The sequence below is a fragment of the Miniopterus natalensis genome, chromosome 11, assembly GCF_054644295.1.
Source record: "Miniopterus natalensis isolate mMinNat1 chromosome 11, mMinNat1.hap1, whole genome shotgun sequence".
NCBI classification, from domain to species: Eukaryota; Metazoa; Chordata; class Mammalia; order Chiroptera; family Miniopteridae; genus Miniopterus; species Miniopterus natalensis.
Genome location: NC_142091.1, coordinates 7,987,525 through 8,003,029, shown reverse-complemented (window position 1 = coordinate 8,003,029; position 15,505 = coordinate 7,987,525). Strand labels below are relative to the sequence as shown.

At 50.1% G+C, this 15,505-nt stretch overlaps 1 protein-coding gene across 1 annotated transcript; it reads right to left on the bottom strand.

The window, feature by feature from the left end:
• Positions 1–8,274: 8,274 nt before the first annotated feature.
• APOA4 (apolipoprotein A4) lies at positions 8,275–10,542 on the bottom strand. Its single transcript, XM_087822140.1, has 3 exons — positions 10,494–10,542; positions 10,057–10,183; positions 8,275–9,277 (listed from the first exon to the last, which is right to left on the bottom strand). Exons 1-3 carry the CDS (start codon positions 10,540–10,542, stop codon positions 8,275–8,277), a joined length of 1,179 nt encoding a protein of 392 aa, XP_087678266.1.
• Between the last annotated feature and the right edge of the window lie 4,963 nt (positions 10,543–15,505).

Genomic DNA, 15,505 nt, shown 5'->3' with positions numbered 1-15,505 from the left:
CATCCCCACCTTCCCTCTGAGATTCCTCAATCTGTTCCATGCTTCTATGTCTCTGGATCCATTTTTTTTTTTTTTAATATATCTTTATTGATTTCAGAGAAAGAAGGGAGAGGATGACAGAGTCATTGATCGGCTGCCTCCTGCATGCCTCCGACTAGGGATCAAGCCCACAACCCAGGCATGTGCCCTGACTGGGAATCAAGCCATGATCTCCTGGATCCTAGGTCGATGCTCAACTGCTGAGCCATGGCCAGCCAGGATCCATTTTGTTCATCACTTTATTTTGTTTATTATACTCCACATATAAGTGAGATCATGCGATACTTGTCTTTCTCTGACTGGCTTCTTTCTTTTTTTTCTTTCTTCTTTTTTTAAATCTTTATTGATTTCAGAGAGAGGAAAGGAGAGGGAGAGAGAGATAGAAACATCGATGATGAGAGAGTCATTGATCAAGCCCACGACCGGGCATGTGCCCTGACCGGGAATCGAACCCCTATCGCCTGAATCCTAGGCCAAGCTCAACCGCTGAGCCACACCCGGCCAGGCTGACTGGCTTATTTCACTTAGCATAACACTCTCTAGTTCCCTCCATGCTGTCCCAAAGGGTAAGAGATCCTTCTTTTTTATAGCTGCATAGTATTCCATGGTGTAAATGTCCCACAGCTTTTTTATCCACTCACCTACTGATGGGCACTTGGGCTGTTTCCAGATCTTAGCTATTGTAAATTGCGCTGCTGTGAACATAGGAGTGCATAAGTTCTTTGTGACTGGTGTTGCAGGTTTCTTAGGATATATTCCTAGAAGTGGGGTCACTGGGTCAAAAGGCAGCCCCATTTTTAATTGTTTGAGGAACCTCCATACTGCTTTCCGTAGTGGCTGCACCAGTCTGCATTCCCACCAGCAGTGCACTAGGGTACCCTCTTCTCCACACCGTCGCCAGCACTTGGTGTTTGTTGATCTGATAGTAGCCATTCTGACAGGTGTGAGGTGAAACCTCATTGTGGTTTTAATTTGCATCTGATGATTAGTGACATTGAGCATTTTTCCATATGTCTCTTGGCCATCTGTATGTCCTCTTTGGAGAAGTGTTTATTTAGGTCCTTTGCCCATTTTTTAATTGGATTGTTTGCCTTCCTTTTGTTAAGTTGTGTGAGTTCCTTATATATTTTGGATATTAACCCTTTATCAGATGTGTTGTTGGCCAATATGTTCTCTCATACAGTGGGCTCCCTTTTCATTTTGTTGGTTTCTTTTGCTGTGTAGAAGCTTTTTAGTTTAATGCATTCTCATTTGTTTATTTTCTCCTTTCTTTCTCTTGCCCTAGGAGATGTATCAGCAAACATATTACTATGAGAGATGTCTGAGATTTTGCTGCATATAAATTTTCTTCTAGGATTTTTATGGTTTCATGTCTTACATTTAAGTCTTTTATCCATTTTGAGTTTACTTTTGTGCATGGTGTAAGTTGGTGGTCTAGTTTCATTTTTTTGCATGTACCTGTCCAATTTTCCCAGCACCACTTATTGAAAAGACTGTCTTTCCTCCATTGTATGCTCTTGCCTCCTTTGTCAAATATTAATTGACCATAATGGTGTGGGTCAATTTCTGGGTTCTCTGTTCTGTTCCACTGATCGATATGTCTGTTCTTGTGCCAGTACCAGGCTGTTTTGATGACAGTGACTTTGTAGTATAACTTGATATCTGGTATTGTGATCCCTCCAACTTTGTTCTTCTTTCTCAAGATAGCTGTGGCTATTTGGGGTGTTTTTTGGTTCCATATAAATTTTCGAAGTGTTTTTTCTAGATCTGTGAAATGCTGTTGGTATTTTAATAGGGATTACATTGAATTTATAGATTGCTTTGAGTAGTATGGACATTTTAATGATGTTAACTCTTCCAACCCATGAACATGGTATATTTTTCCATTTGTTTATATCTTCCTCTATTACTTTTTTCAGTGTCCTGTAGTTTTCTGAGTAAAGATCTTTTACATCTTTGGTTAAGTTTATTCCTAGGCATCTTTTTTTTAATTTTTTAATTTTTTTTTATTAGTAGTAGTAATGGTAAGTGGGATTTTTTTTTTTAGTTTCTCTTTCTGAGAGTTCATTATTGGTGCATAAAAATGCCAGTGATTTCTCAGTGTTAATTTTGTATCCTGCTACCTTGCTGAATTCACTTATTGATTTTAGTAGTTTTTTGGTGGAGTCTTTAGGATTTTCTATCTACAATATCATGTCATCAGCAAATAATGACAATTTTGTTTCCTCCTTTCTAATTTCAATGGCTTTTATGTTTTCTTCTTGTCTGATCTACTGTGGCTAGGACTTCCAGTATTATGTTGAATAAGAGTGGCGAAAGTGGACACCCCTGTCTTGTTCCTGTTCTTACGGGAAATGGTTTTAGTTTTTGCCCATTGAGTATAATGTTGGCTGTAGGTTTGTCATATATGGCCTTTATTATGTTGAGGTATGATCCCTCTATTCCCATTTTGCTGAGAGTTTCTATCAAAAATGAGTGTTGGATTTTATCAAATGCTTTTTCTGCATCTATTGATATGATCACATGGTTTTTGTTTTTCAATTTGTTTATGTGATGTATCACGTTTATTGATTTGTGAATATTACACCAGCCTTGCATCCCTGGAATAAATCCCACTTGGTCATGGTGTATGATCTTTTTAATATATTGCTGGATCGGATTTGCTAATATTTTGTTGAGGATTTGAGAATCTGTGTTCATCAGGGATATTGGCCTGTAATTCTCTTTCTTTGTAGTATCTTTATCTGTTTTTGGAATTAGGCTAATACTGGCCTCATAAAAAGAGTTTGAAAGTGTTACTTCCTCTTGGATTTTTTGGAGTAGTTGAGGAGTATAGGTGTTAGTTCTTTGAATGTTTGGCAAAACTCCCCTGTGAAGCTGTCAGGGCCAGGGCTTTTGTGTGTTGGGAGCCCTATGATTACTGCTTCAACTTCATCAGTTGTTATTGGCCTCTTCAGGTTTTCTGACTCTTCCTGATTGAGTTTTGGAAGGTTATATTTTTCTAGGAATTTGTCCATTACATCCAGGTTGTCCAGCTTGTTGGCATATAGTTGTGCATAGTATTTTCTTACAATCGTTTGCATTCTGTTGGGTCAGTTGTTATTTCACCTCTTTCCTTTCTGATTTTGTTTATTTGGGTCCTCTTTTTTTCTTGATGAGTGTGGCTAAGGTTCATCAATCTTGTTTATCTTTTCAAATAACCAGCTCTTGGTTTTATTGCTCTTTTGTATTGTTTTTTTAGTCTCTATGTCATTTATTTCTGCTCTGATCTTTATTATTTTCTTCCTTCTACTTACTCTGGGTTTTTCTTGTTGTTCCCTTTCTAAGTTTTTAAGTTGTAGGGTTAGAGAGTCTATTAGAAGTTTTTCTTGTTTTTTGAAGTAGGTTTGTAGTGCTATAAACTTCCCTCTCAGGACTGCTTTCATCATATTCCATAGATTTGGAATTGTTGTATGTTCGTTTTCATTTGTTTCCAGGAAGTTTTTGATTTCTTTCTTGATGTCTTTGGTAACCCATTTATTGTATAAAAACATGCTTTTTAGCCTCCATGTGTTTGAATGTTTTTTAGTGTTTTTATTGTGGTTGATTTCTAATTTCATGTCATCGTGGTCCAAGAAGATTCTTAATATGATTTCAATCTTCTTGAACTTATAGAGGCTTTTTTTGTGTCTTAACATGTGATCTATCTTTGAGAATGTCCTGTATGCACTTGAGAAGAATGTATATTCTACAGCTTCAGGGTGGAATGTTTTGTAAATGTCAATTAAATCCATCTGATCTAGTGTGTCATTTAGGTTCACTGTTTCTTTGTTGATTTTTTGTTTGGAAGACCTATCCAGGAAGTCAGTGGGGTGTTAAAGTCCCCTAGTATGACCGTATTGCTGTCGATCTCTCCCTTAAAGTCCTCTAGGAGTTTACTTTTTTATAAATATAGGTGCTCCTACATTGGGTGCATATATTTTTTTCAAGGTTATATTCTCTTGTTGGATTGATCCTTTTGGTATTATGTAATGACCTTTCTTGTCTCTTGTTACAGTCTTCATTTTGAAGACTATTTTGTCAGATATGAGTACTGCTACCTCAGCTTTTTTTTCATTTCCATTTGCATGGAAAAATTTTTTTTCATCCCTTCACTTTCATCCTGTGTGAGTCTTTTGTTCTAGATGGTTCTGTTGTAGACAGCATATATTTGGGTCATGTTTTCTTATCCATTCAGCCACCTTATATCTTTTTACTGAGGCATTTAACCCATTTACACTTAAGGTTATTATTGATAGGTACTTATCTATTGCCATTTTATTTCTTTATGCCTATGTTTCTCATTCTCTCTATTTCTACTTCTAATTACAGCAGTTCCTTTAACATTTCCTGTAATGCTGGCTTGGTGGTGATAAACTCCTTTAGCTTTTTTTGTATGGGAAGCTCTTTATTTCACCATCTATCTTGCTGGATAGAGTAGTCTTGGTTTCAGATCCTTGTTTTGCATTACCCTGAATACTTCACGCCATTCCCTTCTGACCTATAGAGTTTCTGATGAGAAGTCAGATGACAGCCTTATGGAGGCTCCTTAGTAGGTAACAGATTGCTTTTTTCTAGCTTCCTTTAAGATTCTCTCTCTGTCTTGAATTTTTGGCATTTCAATTATGATGTGTCTGGGTGTGGGTCTCTCTGGATTCTTCTTGCTTGGGACTCTCTGTGCCACCTGAAGTTGTGTGACTTTTTCCTTGACCAGGTTAGGGAAGTTTTCTGTCATTATTTCATCAAATAGGTTCTCTAAACTTTGCTTACTTTCGACCTCCTCTGGCACTCCTATGATGTGAATATTGTTACTTTTCATGTTGTCCCACAGCTCCCTTAGACTGTTCTCCTTTTTTTAATTGTTTTTTTTTTTGGGGGGGGGTCTCTGATTGAGTGATTTTTTTCTACCCTGTCTTCCAATTCGCTGATTCAATCCTCTGTTTCCCCTAATCTGCTGTTTATTCCTTATTTCTTCTATGTCATTCTTAATTTCCTTCATAGTTTCCATATTTTTCATGCTGTTGAGCATCCTTACAATCAGTATTCTGAACTCTATATCTGATAGATTGCTTATCTCTGTTTCATTTAGCTCTTTTTCTGGAGACTTCTCTTGTTCTTTCATTTGGGGCTTGTTTTTTGGTCTCCCCATTTTGGGTACTTTTTTGGGTTTGTTTTTAAGTGTTAAGTAGATCTGCTAGGACTCTCAGTCTTTTTGGAGGGTCTCTGGTACAGGCCAATGTGAGATACAGTTTGTGACTGGCCCTGAGTACCCTGTTTGGAGCTATCAAGAACCCTAGGCCTGAGGTCTCCTCTGCTGGAACTGAGTGCATTTGGACAGGACCAAGATGCACACCAAAGTTTGCTTTTCCAAGGCCCAGGTCCAGAAGCAGATCAGGAAAGACTCAATGCACTCTGAGGTCTGCCTCTGCCTGCAGGCTGATTAATCTGATTTTCTTAATAAGCCTCAAGCTGTAGAAACTCCACAGGGTGGGGCGGCTGGTTGTTATCAGTCTCTTAACAAGCCTTAGGCTGTAGAAAGTCCTCTTGGCAGGGGGAGAGGCTTTCCAGCAGGGTGGGGCAATTGCTTCCCCCCTCAGGCAAAAGCTGAAAACTGTCTGCCTGAGAAAGATGTCCTCCACAGTCTGGGGAAATGACTAGGCGCAGGAATCCAGGCGGGCGTCCCCCGATCTCACTCTCCAAAGCCCACAGCCCAGGCCCTGGAATGAGCCTCGAGCCTTTGTAGACTGGCTGCTGCTGTCTACTGCCATGCCCTTCCAGGCAGAACCCCCACTCTCTTTGTGTCTTCACACCAGCTCCTTACTCGAGCCTGGGCATCAGTCTGGTAGGCTGACACTGGGCCCCAGGCCACATCCTGGAGGAAGGGGCTGAAGGCAAGAGACTGGCAGTTTCAGCGTCTCTCAGGGGAGGCAGACTCTGACACCCATCAAGACCCCTAAGTGGAAATTCCCTAGATAAACCAAGGGAGGTTCAGAGGCTGGGCAGCCAAAAGTGATGCCACTCCCGGCAGATATCTGCCAGGTCAGAACCCAGGACACTGGAGACCAGGCAAGAAATCTTGGTGTAGCAAAGAGAAGGCAGTCCTCGCCCAGTGCAAGGGGGAAGCTGTGGGGGAAACTATCAAAGGCTCAGATGAAGGAACAGGCTCTGGGAGACACTGAGGTGCCAGGGATCCTGGAAGCAGCGCTCAACCCAGTGGCCCTCAGGTGAGATCTGAGAACATCTCTGGAGCTTCCAGACCCGCTCAGAAACCTGCTCCCCTCCTGTGTCACTTCCTTCTTTATTTTTTTTAATCCTCACCTGAGGATATGTTTTTATTAATTTTTAAAAGAAAGGCAGGGGAAGAGAGAGAGAGAGAGACAGAAACATCAATCACTTGCCTCCCGTATGTGCCCTACTGGGGATCCCACCCACAACCTAGGCATGTGCCCTAACCGGGAATCGAACCTGCAACCTTTTGGCACTCCAACCAACTGAGCTACCCAGCCAGAGCTGTCCCACTTCCTTTTAGTGCCTGTTCTGTTTAGCGCTTTCCAGCCAGCAAACCTCCAGGTGCCTAGGGGGTTGTCAAGGTGTTTTCAGAGGTCGAGTCCTGCCTTCCTAGTGTGCCAGGTTACAGGTGGCAGCAGCAGCCTTACTGACCCGAAGTGTGGGAGTGACAACAGCTGGAGCTAGGAAGGCCCAGCGGTCTTCCCTTGGCCAGTTCTGGTGGCCTCATGCTATGGAGCATGTAGTCTGGTGTCAGGGGGTAAGTTAGCAGGAAGAGAAAAACACATTTATTGGGCATCTATTGTGCTACAGTCGGGGCAGCATCAACATGGACACAGTTATTCACGTTTACTCTGCCCAATATTGTGCTACGTGCTTAACATGCACTAGTCCATCAAAACCTCAGAGCAACTCTGTGAGCTGAGCATTACCATTCCACCTTCCAAGAGAGTCATATCACCCAGTGCTCAGTGGAAAAGACAGGATTCAAAGCCAGGTTTGCCTGATCCCCACACGGAATGCTTCCCAATAGGCAGATGCTCAGGCTGGCACCAGGGCCAGAGCAGGAGAGGCCTGGGCTAGACTATGCAGGCAGGGCCACCATCCTGAGAGCACCTTGGGAGGGAGGGAGGAAGGGAGACAGGAGACCCCAGGGCAAAATCTGGTCTTTGAGGAAAACTCCTACAGACCCGTACCGCATGCCTGGAAGGAAGAGGGTGTCAGGCTGGACTTGTAGACCTGGGGTCAGAGGTAACAGCCAGGATATAAGTCATTTGGGACAGAGGCTTGGACTGGCTCTTCTCTGAGGCTCTGAGGGTGGAGGGAAAGCCCACTCGAGAGGTGGCCTGGGGCCCAACTCCTCTTCCCCCGTCTATCCCAGCGGCTGGCAACCCCCACCCTGACAGGCATGCTGAGGCACCTGGGCAGAGCACAGAAGGGCCCACAGGCCCTAGGCACCTGCTTCATCTCACCTTCTAGCATCCATTCATGTCTCAACCTTGGAGACCATGGGTTTATGAGTTAAGAACTTTCTGAAGCATATCTGTTTTTTAATGGGAGTGGGGCTATAAACCAAAATTCGCACAAATAAGTCATGTTAAAGACACAGAAGAACTAAGGCAAGGAGGGACAGTCTCCCCCACTGTTTCCATGAGCTCTCCAAAGTCAGGTACCATGTCCTGCTCACCTCAGTGGCCCCTCAGAGTGAAGCACAGTGTCAGACTCATACCCCACAAAAGGTGTTTTTCTCATTGTCAAATGCCTGTTCTGGTCTTTGAGGAAAGACTGGCGCATCGCGGGCACTGTATAAATCTGTGTGGCTAAGAGAAATAAGTGGATCGCCTACATGACGCGACCTCTTTTCCCACTTTCCTCTTAGCGCGGTCCCCACGCCGGTCTCAGGGCACCCTGCCCTCGCCCTTCCACCACCTCACCTCCCCAGCCCTGGTGAACCCCAAAGCATCCCCTACTGGCCCTGCTAAGCTTTGCCAAGTGGTCCCATCCTCACCTCAGGTCCAGCACCACCAAGAAGTCACACTGCAACCACTCTGGGTTAGTTTCTTAGCAATTTTATTGAGTAGCGACAGGTAGTGTCACTTTCCACAGGACACGTGTCCTCCAGCTCATACCATAATTTCTTTGGGGCAGGTGGGCAGACAGGGGGCAGGGCAGGGCAGGTGTGTGCGGTGGGGCGCGAGCACCAGGGGCAGCTCAGCTCCCCAGGGAGGCCTGCGCCTGCTGCCCCTCCTGGTCCCCCGCCTGCTGCCCCGCCTGCTCCGGGAGGGCCGGGGACCTGCCCTGGCTCTCTTGCTCCTTGAGGGCGCTGAAGAAGGAGTTCACCTTGTCCCTCAGATCCTTCTCCAGAAAGACCAGGTGGCCTTCCGCGTCCCCCGAGTGGGGGCCCAGCTTCTGCTTGAGGTCCGCCACCTGCTGCACCAGGGCTTTGTTGAAGGCCTCGCCGAAGGGCTCGGCGCTGCTGCGGAACTCCTCCACCTGCCGGTCCAGCTGGCTGCCCAGCTGGGCCAGCGACTCGCGCAGCCCGGCCGCGCCGCCGCCCACCTGGCCGCGCACGGCCTCGGCGGCGGGCACCAGCTTGCGGCGCAGCTCCTCGGCGTTGGCCGAGAGCTCGCTTTTCAGCTTCTCCGCGTTCTTCTTCATCTGGAAGGCCAGGCTCTCCAGCTGGCGGCCGAGCTCGCCCTCGGCGCCCGGCGCGTAGGGCGCGAGGCTGCGGCGCAGCTCCTCCACGTTCTGGTCGATCTTGGCCTTGAGCCCGTCGGCGAAGGGCGTCAGGTGCCCCTTGAGCTCCTCCACGTTCTGGTTGATCGTGGCCTTGAGCTCCTCGGCGAAGGGCTCCAGCGAGCCCTGCAGGTTGTCCGCGTTCTCGCGCAGCGCGCTCTGCATGCGCTGCGCGAGGGGGCTCAGCCGGCTCCGCAGCTGCTCCGCCCGGGTGTTGACCTGGGTGCGCAGCTGGTCGGCGTAGGGCTGGAGGCTCTGCTGCAGCTCGCGGACGTTGTCCCCAATCTTCTGGCTCACCTGTTCGGCGTGGGGCTGCAGCTTGGCCCGCAGGCCCTCTAGCTCCTTCTGAACCTGCTCCTTCACCTTCTCCGAGTCCTCGATCAGGCGCTGGTGCACACTGGTGGCGAAGGGCACCAGCTTCTTCTGCAGGTCATCCGCGTAGGCACTCCCTTCGCTGACTTTGTCCTGGAAGAGGGAGCTGCGGGAAGAGCGAGCGAGGGGTCAGGTTACAGTTGGCATTCCTCCAGGACCTTGCTGCCTGACCTAGCCCACCCACCTCAGAGGCCCCGGCCCCTGCCACAGACGGGCCTGTGCAGGGTGCCGGCTCACCCGCCTCTCCTCTGCGCCTTGGCCTGTGCGGATTATGGTTTGAGAGAAGGGGTGTAATAGACCAGGCTGAGCTGAATATGTGTCTCTGAATCTCCGCCTGGGTCTGAGTCACAGCGTGTGACCTTGGGCAGATTGCTTTCCTCTCCCTGTTGTATGAGAGGACTCCGAGGTCCCTCCCTCTGAGTTGCACTGTGGCACAGATCACCTTCTCTCAGAATACTATGTTCTGGATTCTTCCAGTGTCTTCTAGGGACACGGATGCTGGTGTCCTTGCATGTGCCCACCCTCAGAGCTTCCCAGAAATCCCCACCTCCTTTCCTCTGACTCCACAGGGACCTGTCCTTTCAGAATGTATTAGAACCCAGCTCCCAGGGCATTTCCCTCCCTCCCTTTCTGTCCTGAGCCTCATGGCTAAGGTGCGGCCATTTGTCACAGTCTGAAAGTTCAAGCAGGAAGACACCTTAGGGATTCCTCAGTCCAACCTTCCGGTTTACACATGTGGATTCCAGCTCCGGAGACCTCAGGGTCACCCAGGAGCCGACATCAGGCCAGAGGGCAGCAGGCAGCAGGTCTGCCTCTGAGCTGAGCCCTTAGCGATGCAGTGTGGGCCTTTGCATAGCCCTGCCCTGCAGGCTGTGCCCCTCTTACTTGAGCTGCTGAGTGAGCTCAGACTTCTGGAGGTGTTCCACAGCTTCTTTGGCATTGCTGCTCAGCTGGTTGAAGTAGTCCCACACCACGGTGGCCACTTGGTCGGCGCTGACCTCAGCCCGAGTACCTGGGCAGGAAACAGAGCAGTTCCTGAGGACCAGCCTCCTCCTTGTTCCTCCCCAGCAGCCTGCGCTGCAGACTGGGTGATGCTGGGCGTATGAAATTGGCGTAGCACCAATGCCAGTGGGGCTGCAGCTGTGGAGAGGCCAGCTCTCCCGTGAGCCAGGCGGCAACTGGGCGGCCCTTATGTCCAGCAAGGGGCCGACAGGCACTCACAGCTGCCCTCTCACCTGGGCCGCAGACCGTTCACCCTGCCCCGCTCCATACAGCAAATGGGTCTTGCCTGCAAGCCCCATCCAAAGGCAGCTTCTACTCACCAGTGACAGCCACCAGGGCCAGGATCACGACCGCAGCCTTCAGGAACATCCTGGGCCGCTCACTGGGCTGGAGGAGCCTCTCACTGCACTGGACACTCTCTGGAACCGGAGCTGGAAGAGAGGGTCTCGGATGGCTCACTGTGCTGCTGTCCGAACTGACTGGAGCTCGGGGCCAGCCAGCCATTTAAACCACCGCGAGGCTGCCCCCCCCACGTCCCCTCCCAGTGTGACTCCACGCTGGAAGGTGACACATTCCCAGGAGGCCTCTTGGACTTTTGTGACCCTAAGACGACGTGGAAGCTGACAGTAGACTGGGGCTTGGGCAACAGTCAGAAGCTGTTCTTTGCTTGTGCCACACCCAGTACAAAGGGGAGCCATTGGCTGTAGGAGAAATGAGACCCAGGGAATGCCTGAGCCCAGGAATGATGCCCCTGAGGCCCTACTGGCAGCTCTGGGTCCGTGCCAGGTTTGGGGGGACAAAGTTCACACCTCTTCTGTCTACCCCAGGAGAGAGAGAGCGCCCCCACCCCAAGCTCCCCAATTCTGACTCCATCTCAGAGCACCAGACACTGGACTGGGACACCCAGGGCCACAGATTGAGGCAGTGAGCTAAGATCCAGGGTTCCAATCAAGTGCACCCAGGAAGACAGGCCCTGGAGAGCCTTTGGGCAAAACCCTGTATTGAAGGATTAATTGTAAGTTTGCTTCATGTCCAACCACTGCCAAGCCTGGTGTCACCTTGGTGTAGTGATTCAACTAGGCCTACCTCTGAGCCTGTTTCACTTTTGAAAAATGGGGTGTTGGGTACATTAAATGAGATGTGAGTAGTACAGTGCCTGGCAGAGTAAGCACTAAAAAGTTGTTGTTGTTAAAAACATTGTTTTCTTGCCTGGCTGGCGTGCCTCAGCAGTTGAGCATTGACCTATGATCCAGGAGATCCCAGTTTGATCCCCAGTGGGGGGCGTGCAGGAGGCAGCCAATCAATGACTCTCATCATTGATGTTTCTATCTATCTATCTCTCTCTCTCTTCCTCTCTGCCTTCCTCTCTCTGAAGTCAATAAAGACATATAAAAACAACAAAAAAAGTATTTTTTTCCTGATTTGGACCACAGAATGCTCACCCCTCCAGAGAGTGTGGCAGAGATAGATGCAGCCCTCTGCAGGTTGCCAGGGGTTAGGATGCAGGGTGCCAGGTGGGGCAGCCTGAGACCTGATTCCTGTCCACCTCCCCCTGCCACACTCCCTGAGCAGGAATGGGAAGCTTGTGGTGAATCAGAACCTGAGGCTCTCAGGGGGCCTCTCACCATGGGCTGGTTGGGGGTGCCCAAGAGGTCTTCTACTTGGACTTCTAATGTTCCTCCAAATGAAGTGACACACAAAAGCATACTGTCTGTGTGACCTTGGGCAAGTCTTTTAGCTTCTCTGAGCCACAATCACAAAAAGACATCCACCCTCTGCTGGACCATGAAACGAAATCTGTTGTATGGCACTGTTGGCTCCCCGTCATGAGCTCAGCGCCGGCATGTAGGTGGCTCCAGGCTAACTGCCATTAGAACAGACCACGTTGTGCTAACCCTGATTTTCCATATCTCCATTTTTCATATACCAGAAGTGGCTTGATGTCTCATGGGATGAAGACAGCTAAAAGGCCTTCTGTTGCTTACACCCCCTCTCCAGGATCCCCATATGGTCACCTCCAGTGTCAGGGAGCGCCTCCTCCCGGGAGCAGCTGTGCTGTCTTGCAGTAGTTGCTAAGGATTCAGATTCTGGAGTCAGACTCCCCGGTTATACATTTAGGCTCCCCAAGTACTGTCTATGTGACCTTGGGCAAGTCTTTTAGCCTCTCTGAGCCTCAGCTGCCTCTTGGGCTGTGAGGAGCCCATGAGATGATCTGTGTGATGCTGGGAACAGTGCCTGGCACATAGTCAGTGCCCATCAAGCAGTAGCCACATGTTGCCCCTGAAAGGCTGACTCCCTGCCACACTGACCCATAGGCCCTGGTCCTGCACCCGAGACAGGCACAGTCCAGCTTGGGTGGGCGCAAAGGTTGGTGCTCAGGGTCCCATCCCATCCCCCTGCCTCCTCCTGGGGCCAGAGACAGGAGGGCAGTGAGTCATGAAGGACACCTCAGCTGCAGTTTGACCTCAGCAGCAGGTGCCGACAGCATGTGACAGGTTCAGAGTTCATCCGTCTCCCTTGCCCCGAGTGCACACTGAGTGTGTGCACCTTGTGAGCATGTCTGAGAGTGGCTGCCGGGACGTGTGCAGATTCCTGTAGCAGGTAGATGAGCTGCCTGTGGGCACAAAGCAAAGGGCTGGTGCAGACTGGTGTGTGTGCCCACAGACACGGGGTGGCTGTGCCGCCTCCTGGAGTGCGGTGGGTGGCACGCCATGAATGATGTGTGCATTTCCCAGTCTGCGAGCCTGTTTCATCCTTCTGTGAATGGGTTAGCGCTGGGGGCAAACAGAATGAGAGCTGCGTGCCCAGTGTTGGAGGGTGCCAGTGCTGGTGGACGGGGCAGGCTGCCTCTGCTGGGCCTCTGGTTCTCTTTGGGTCTGGCCCTATGACTCAGGGGACAGCCGCCTTGCTGGGTACAAATGACCTGTGTGATGCTGGATGAGTCTCATTCCTGAGTTTCAGTCTCTTTGATGTACAACAGACAGACCTAAAGGTTGGTGAGGTGACCAGGCTGATGGTCTAGCATTACCTATAGCCACCCTCCTCCTGTCCACCCACTGGAGCCAAACTAGGGGTGAGCCCAGAGATAGGAGTCAGGAGGGGATGGCCCAGGCCCAGTCAGAGATGGGCCCAGTGAGGGACAGGCCTAACCAGGCAAGTCACACAGATGTATGTCCCCACATATGCTCCACACTGGCCCTTGTCTCAGGGCAGAACTGGAGGGGGTTATCTCCTGTTGTAATAGGAATGACCTGGGCGAGATACTAGGAGGGACTTCCAGTGTGGAGGGGCCCGGTGAGCCAGGGCATCGGCTGGCGGACAGAATCGAGGCTGCCCAGGCCAGTCCAGTGGCAGGGCAAGGATCACAGAGCTCACGGACATGAGTGGAAGCAGAGAGTCAGCTCAACCTTCCTCCCGGCCCCCACCCCAACACACTGCTTACACGCACAGCTGATCTGTAGGCCAAAGCAGTCTCCTCATTCCAGGGGAGCCAGGTAGGAGGCAGGGAGAAGAAAAAGAACAGAGGCAGCTGAGGCTGGCCTCTGAGAGGCCCCACCCCGCCTAGAGAGCCCTTCCCCTGCAGAGAACGCGCCTGAGCTGCTAGGAGGGGCACAGCACTCACAGGCACCAAGCCCTTTGAAAGAGAGAGATCCCAGGTTTCAGGGCATGCCATGACCAACTGCATGGGCGCACACCTGGCTTCCCCATGCAGCTCTGTGCCCCCTGCTGGGTTGCTCTGCCTGCGGCTTCTTGGGCCCATTGCCACGCAGGAGAGGGAACAGACTCCTCCAGACTCCCCCCCACACGGAAGGGGAGCTGGAGGAACAAGGCTCAGGGATTCAGCCCCCCCATTCTAGCACACCCAGGGGTGAGGATTTTGTGCCTCAGCCCTGCCGTGGCCCTCACCTCTTGGGGTGAGGAATAGGCCAGAACAGAAGAGGGAAGTGGTCAGAGTTGCCCTCTGCCTTCCCCAATGCCCAAATCCTTCAGTGTCCTCCTAATCACCTTTCTCCCCCCCACCCCCCACCCACTCCATCACCAAAATCTGTGCTTAGAAAGAGACCTGCAATGGATTTGCTCTGAGGTATGAGTGGCCGATAAATCTCAAGGGTCTCATCTCTCCACCCTGTTTGGTACCAGCGAGCTCTTTGCAGGCCTGGGTGCTGTTTCCCAGCTCTACTACTGAGGGGCTGTGTGCACTGGGTACATCTCCACATCTTTGAGCCTTAGGTTTCTTACCTATAAAATGGGGTCAATGATGTCTATTTCGTGGGAATCTGAATAATTAAATTTTAACAGAAAACAATGTCTAAGCCAAAGGAATGAGTCTCTAAAAGAGGAATTTCAAGCCTCAGCCATGGATAAAGAATTCTGAGGGTAGGGCCAGGCCATTTTCTCAGGCCTATTGTGGGGCTTATTACTTCTTCCTGAGAGGGTGGCTGCTTGCCAAAAGTCCAGTTTCTACATCGAGAGCATGTAGAAACTGTGCTGCCTCTAAACTGTGCTGTCAGGGAAGGGCAAGGTGTTTGGGAGGAAGGGAGAGAGATTTATTGAGCCCCCTTCATGGATCAGCCACTTTGTACGTATCTCCTGTACTTTTCACTATAGCTCTGGCATATCAGTATTCTGTTCCCATTTTACAGAAGAGAAAATTGAGGCTCTGAGATGTTAGATCTCTGTCCCTGGGTCATATGAGTAAATGCCAAAGGCATCATTTAAACCTAGGATTTCTTGGCTCTGAAGCCTTAGTATCCAGAACTCAAAGTTCCCTGATCTTGCCATCCAGGCCATGGCCCCCGGTGTGGGCCCAGGGGACACTCCCCCCAACCAGGGCCTGAGGTCTCCCAGGACAGCCAGCCACCCCTGCAGAGCTTCTCAGTGCCCTCTCCCCACCAGACTGGCCTCTGCCCAGCCTTGCTTTCTTCCAGTTGCCCAGCCAGCCAGCACTGCTATGTCTAAGCTGAAGAGCCATGGGGAGAGGTACTTAGCACTGGGAATTGATTCCAGCTGCCAGTTTGGGGAGGGCCCCAGCCATGAACCCAGATCCTGTCCCAGGGAATGTTATCAGTGGGTCTAGAGGGCAAGGTGAGGGGCGGGGAGGAGGGGCGGGGAGGAGGGGCGGGGCAAAGGCCTTGGACTCAGAGTGTCCCTGACCCTTCTCCCACCCCCCCCTGCCCTGGGCTGGCTCTGGAAGGCTTCTGGGTAAGCAGCACTGGGATTGAAGCCAGAGTTGGAGATGCTGGGGAGGGGTCTGTGTGAACTCAACTGGGTCACCCTCCCCACACAAGCCTCAGCCCATAGGCCTCTGTGGCTTCCTCCAGACACCCCATCC

Coding starts and splice junctions, on each gene's coding strand:
- APOA4 (XM_087822140.1), bottom strand. CDS start 10,542: ATGTTCCTGAAGGCTGCGGTCGTGATCCTGGCCCTGGTGGCTGTCACT. Junction 10,184..10,493: donor GGCCCTGGTGGCTGTCACTG/GTGAGTAGAAGC, acceptor TTTCCTGCCCAG/GTACTCGGGCTGAGGTCAGC. Junction 9,278..10,056: donor GAGCTCACTCAGCAGCTCAA/GTAAGAGGGGCA, acceptor CTCTTCCCGCAG/CTCCCTCTTCCAGGACAAAG.